At 33.7% G+C, this 3,873-nt stretch overlaps 1 protein-coding gene across 1 annotated transcript; it reads right to left on the bottom strand.

Moving 5' to 3' along the window:
* Positions 1-1,383: 1,383 nt before the first annotated feature.
* Positions 1,384-3,168, bottom strand: LOC113716044 (short-chain dehydrogenase reductase ATA1-like). The gene is made up of 2 exons (XM_072070097.1): positions 3,142-3,168; positions 1,384-2,184 (listed from the first exon to the last, which is right to left on the bottom strand). Exons 1-2 carry the CDS (start codon positions 3,166-3,168, stop codon positions 1,384-1,386), a joined length of 828 nt encoding a protein of 275 aa, XP_071926198.1.
* Between the last annotated feature and the right edge of the window lie 705 nt (positions 3,169-3,873).

Below are 3,873 nucleotides of genomic sequence, written 5' to 3'. Positions count from 1 at the left end.
ATTAATGAGCGCCTATTGTACCCAAGAAAAACCCTTGATTAAATTGGAAAGTTCATAATGTATCAACTAATGACACAAACTCTTCTTAAGATGTGGGGGAATGACGTTGATCAAGTTTATTACAGCCTCAAGTTCCTCATTTAATTGGAAGTAAATTGGGAGGTATAGACCTCACAAGTTATTTAGTTAGCATTCCTTGTCACTTAAGTTTTTGTTTTCAATTCATCTAGAAAATAGAGACACAAAAATCTAGGTTAAGAAATATGCTTAGTGCAAAGTAAGAACCACAAAAGGTCAAGGATGCAAATTCGTATTTCCGAAAAAGAGGAAGAAGAAGAAGAAGGAAGCGAATTGATTGATTTACTACTGATATATAGTGTGGTGTTCTAGATTACTTGTCTTATTATAGTAAAAAAAAACTCAATAAACTAATTTTAATAATCAGATAGATCATTATTTTGATCATGGAACTTAATTACCTCAAAAGTCCACAGTAAGGCAAATGAAGAGGAATATTTAATTACTATTCTTTACTTCGGTTGCAAATGTTGAATTTTTACTTTGACATGGTTTGCACCGTAACTTTGTTAATGTGTTCGAGTTAAATCCAATAATTGACAATTCCAATGACAAATGCATGAAAAGATCACATAGTTAGCATAGTCATGAATTTAGGGACTGCCCATCTTAAAAGACTTCTCAATGTGGGGAGGAGTAGCAATTGCCATAACCAATTAGCTAGTGAAAGCAACTTAGTTAAATTAAGCCATCAGGTTATCCAATTATTGCCATCTTTAAATCAACAGCACACTTTTAAAACAAATTTCTTCAACATATTCTATTTTTTTATGAAAAATAATCTTTTTTTTTTTGTGCTTGGGTTGATAATATGCAGAATAATTTAAGGAGACATTATTGTTTACATATTTTTACCTCTAGATGAGAGTAATACTGTAATATTATTAATGGGATAGTGTTTTTCATCTTCCTTCATACAATAAACTCTCACTGCTATAATATTACGTTCATAAGAAATTCTAACATTTATGATGTATTTGCCTATTACACATTTAAAAAAAATGACATCTCACTTTTCTCAGCCTCAAAGTTAAGACTAATTGCTTCACAATTCTCACCTACTCATATTTTGTGCTTCTTTTCAACATTGAAATATAACTGACCTTATATGTACTGAAAAATTTAGTCCATTTAGAACTGGTTTGTAATTAAATCAATTTGGATGGTACAAAAAATGCACAAAGATGATTTATTAAACAGAAAAAAAAAATACATTATCACAACATTCTTTGGATCTATAAGATTGACAACAAATAAGCAAGAGACAACATATTAATTATATCTTGTATCTAGTGTAGCTTTAGCCTAGTAAATGGGAGTGTAAATGAAACTCAAGTGACTAACAGCTGAAGTAAAGCCTCCATCAACCACAAGATTGTGGCCTGCTATGAATCCAGATTCATCACTAGCCAAAAACAACACAGCTTCTGCAACATCTTCAAATTTACCACCTCTTCCTTTCAGAAGACTTGCCCTTTCACCTACGATCTCATGAGTAACATCTTCAGGTTTAATATCATCCTTCCCAAGCCATACCCTATAGGCATCCAACAGCATTTCAGAAGGGATCCCATGAGGCGAAATGCAGTTTACGCGAATCGGATGCATTCCCAGCTCACAAGCAGTGGTTTTTGCCGGTCCAAGAATTGCATTTTTTGATGCTGTATAGGGATGTGAAGCTAGACCTCCCAGGATGGCTGCTGAGCTTGATGAACAGATAAGGCTGCCTCCATTTTTCCCCGAGATCATCGCCCTCGAAGCATGCTTGATTCCATGGATGATGCCATACAGATTGATGGAGAGGACGGCTTTAACATCTTCCATGTCGAGATCAGAGATGCTTCCTCCAGGGCCGCCAATTCCAGCATTGTTGAACATGATGTCTAGTTCGCCTTTCCATGCTAAGGCGAATTCTACGGCTGCTTCGACATCTTTTTCCTTTGAAACATCACAATGTATGTAGCGCCCTCCAATTGAAGTAGCTAAGTGTGATCCTAGTTCATCTAGTACATCAGCAATGACAACATAAGCTCCATTCTTGGCAAATAACTCTGCTGTGGCACCTCCAATTCCTCTTGCACCACCGGTTATGATTGCAACTTTTCCCTCAAGCCTAGACCATCCAAAAGAAAAAAAAAAAAAGGCAGGGCAATTAATTAATGACTAAGAAATATTACTAGGAAGATCAACTGTATTTAATTAACCTGTTTGAGGATGAAACTTGTCGATCAAACATGTTAGAATCCATTTCTTGATGAAGAATGTCAAGAAAGTGTTGAAAAAAAAATTATGTATTTATATAGGGCCTCCTACTATGATATCTAAAAACCTAGGGCAGATAAAGAAAAGTCGTGACACAATTAATTTGTTTAAGAACTATTTTCCCTCTTCACAACTTTCAAATGTACAACTAAATTCTACCTAAAATAATCTGTCTCCTAAAATGGAGTTTAAAATTCCAGACTGGAGATGTTTCCTCAATGTACACAGGAGAATGGCAAAGAATGCCTTCCATCTTCGTCAATTTTGAAGGCTAAATTGAAGGGAATTGTGCCGCAAAGGCCAACTTTTAGCCTTAACCATTTGAGAAACGAAACTCCAATGAGAATCAAGAAAGACCCCTTTTCAGTTTAAAAAAATCGGATATTCCTAAAAAAAAAAAAAAAAAATCAGACATTCCTAAAATTGTTTTTTAATGAGTATTAGCAAATTCCCACTTTTTTTTCCCTAATATTTCATAATCATGTTCTTCACCATCAGAGTTCACAAATGCCTCTTTCCTTTTGTTTCCAACTTTGAGATTCTTTTAGCATCTGGGCTGAATAAGATTGGTTTTTATCTTCCAAAAATTAGATAATATCTTTGAGGGTATGCTTTCAAAATAAACCGGATTAAAGGAATGGTAATGGTATTAGCATTATAAGATTGTAAATTTTAAATAAATGGTTGCTGCCTTTCTGATAATTAATTAAATCTGAAGTGTATATCACGTAGCAAATTTTTGAGACCATAATCAAACTAAGCAATCTTTATCTGTTTTCATGGGCTCCATTCAACAAATACAATTAACTTTGTGGACAATTTTTTCATAGTCTTTGTGATTTTTTTTTTTCAATAGTCTTTGGAACAAACCCACAAGTTTCCTCATTCTCCATGTCACTCGGATTAGATAAAAATGGGATTCTGATTGGGAAAGACTTTCATGTTGTTCTTCCCTGCACAATTCCAACATTGCACCCAAGATAGAGCAGGAGAATCAAATAAGTAATATTTCTGCTATTAAGAAATAAAATACCACGTAGCACCTCCAAATATTAGATGATATGCACATGAAAAATTCCTGCAATTTATCTATTGGAACCAAAAATTTAATGGTGTAATTGTCTTTTCACAATTGAAAGAGACACAATTCGATTTACACCAAACAAGAATTACACTTCGAGGGGTAGTTTGTCTGTTATCATGAATACAGGGGGTAAATTGTAATTAACTTTCGATTAGAGGGAGACAAAGATGTGTTTAAGCCTTTTTCTGAAAAGATAAATATGATACTAATTCCTTGACCAAAGAAAAATTATTGACTGGGTGGCGACAGGCCACATCTATCTTAATTGAACTTTGACAAATTTTTCTCACACACCACATGCAATATTAAGTGGGATGTCGTGTATTAGTTTTTTAATGTGATATATGTGAACTAAACGGGTCAATAATAGACAGAAGGATGAATCAATGGTTAAGAAACATGATTAAGAAATAATCAAGAAAATTTCCAAATAATATTAAAAAAAATTC

The sequence above is a fragment of the Coffea arabica genome, chromosome 11c, assembly GCF_036785885.1.
Source record: "Coffea arabica cultivar ET-39 chromosome 11c, Coffea Arabica ET-39 HiFi, whole genome shotgun sequence".
Classification (NCBI taxonomy): domain Eukaryota; kingdom Viridiplantae; phylum Streptophyta; class Magnoliopsida; order Gentianales; family Rubiaceae; genus Coffea; species Coffea arabica.
Note: the sequence above shows the minus strand (reverse complement) of the source record. Positions and strands in the feature narration are given on the sequence as shown.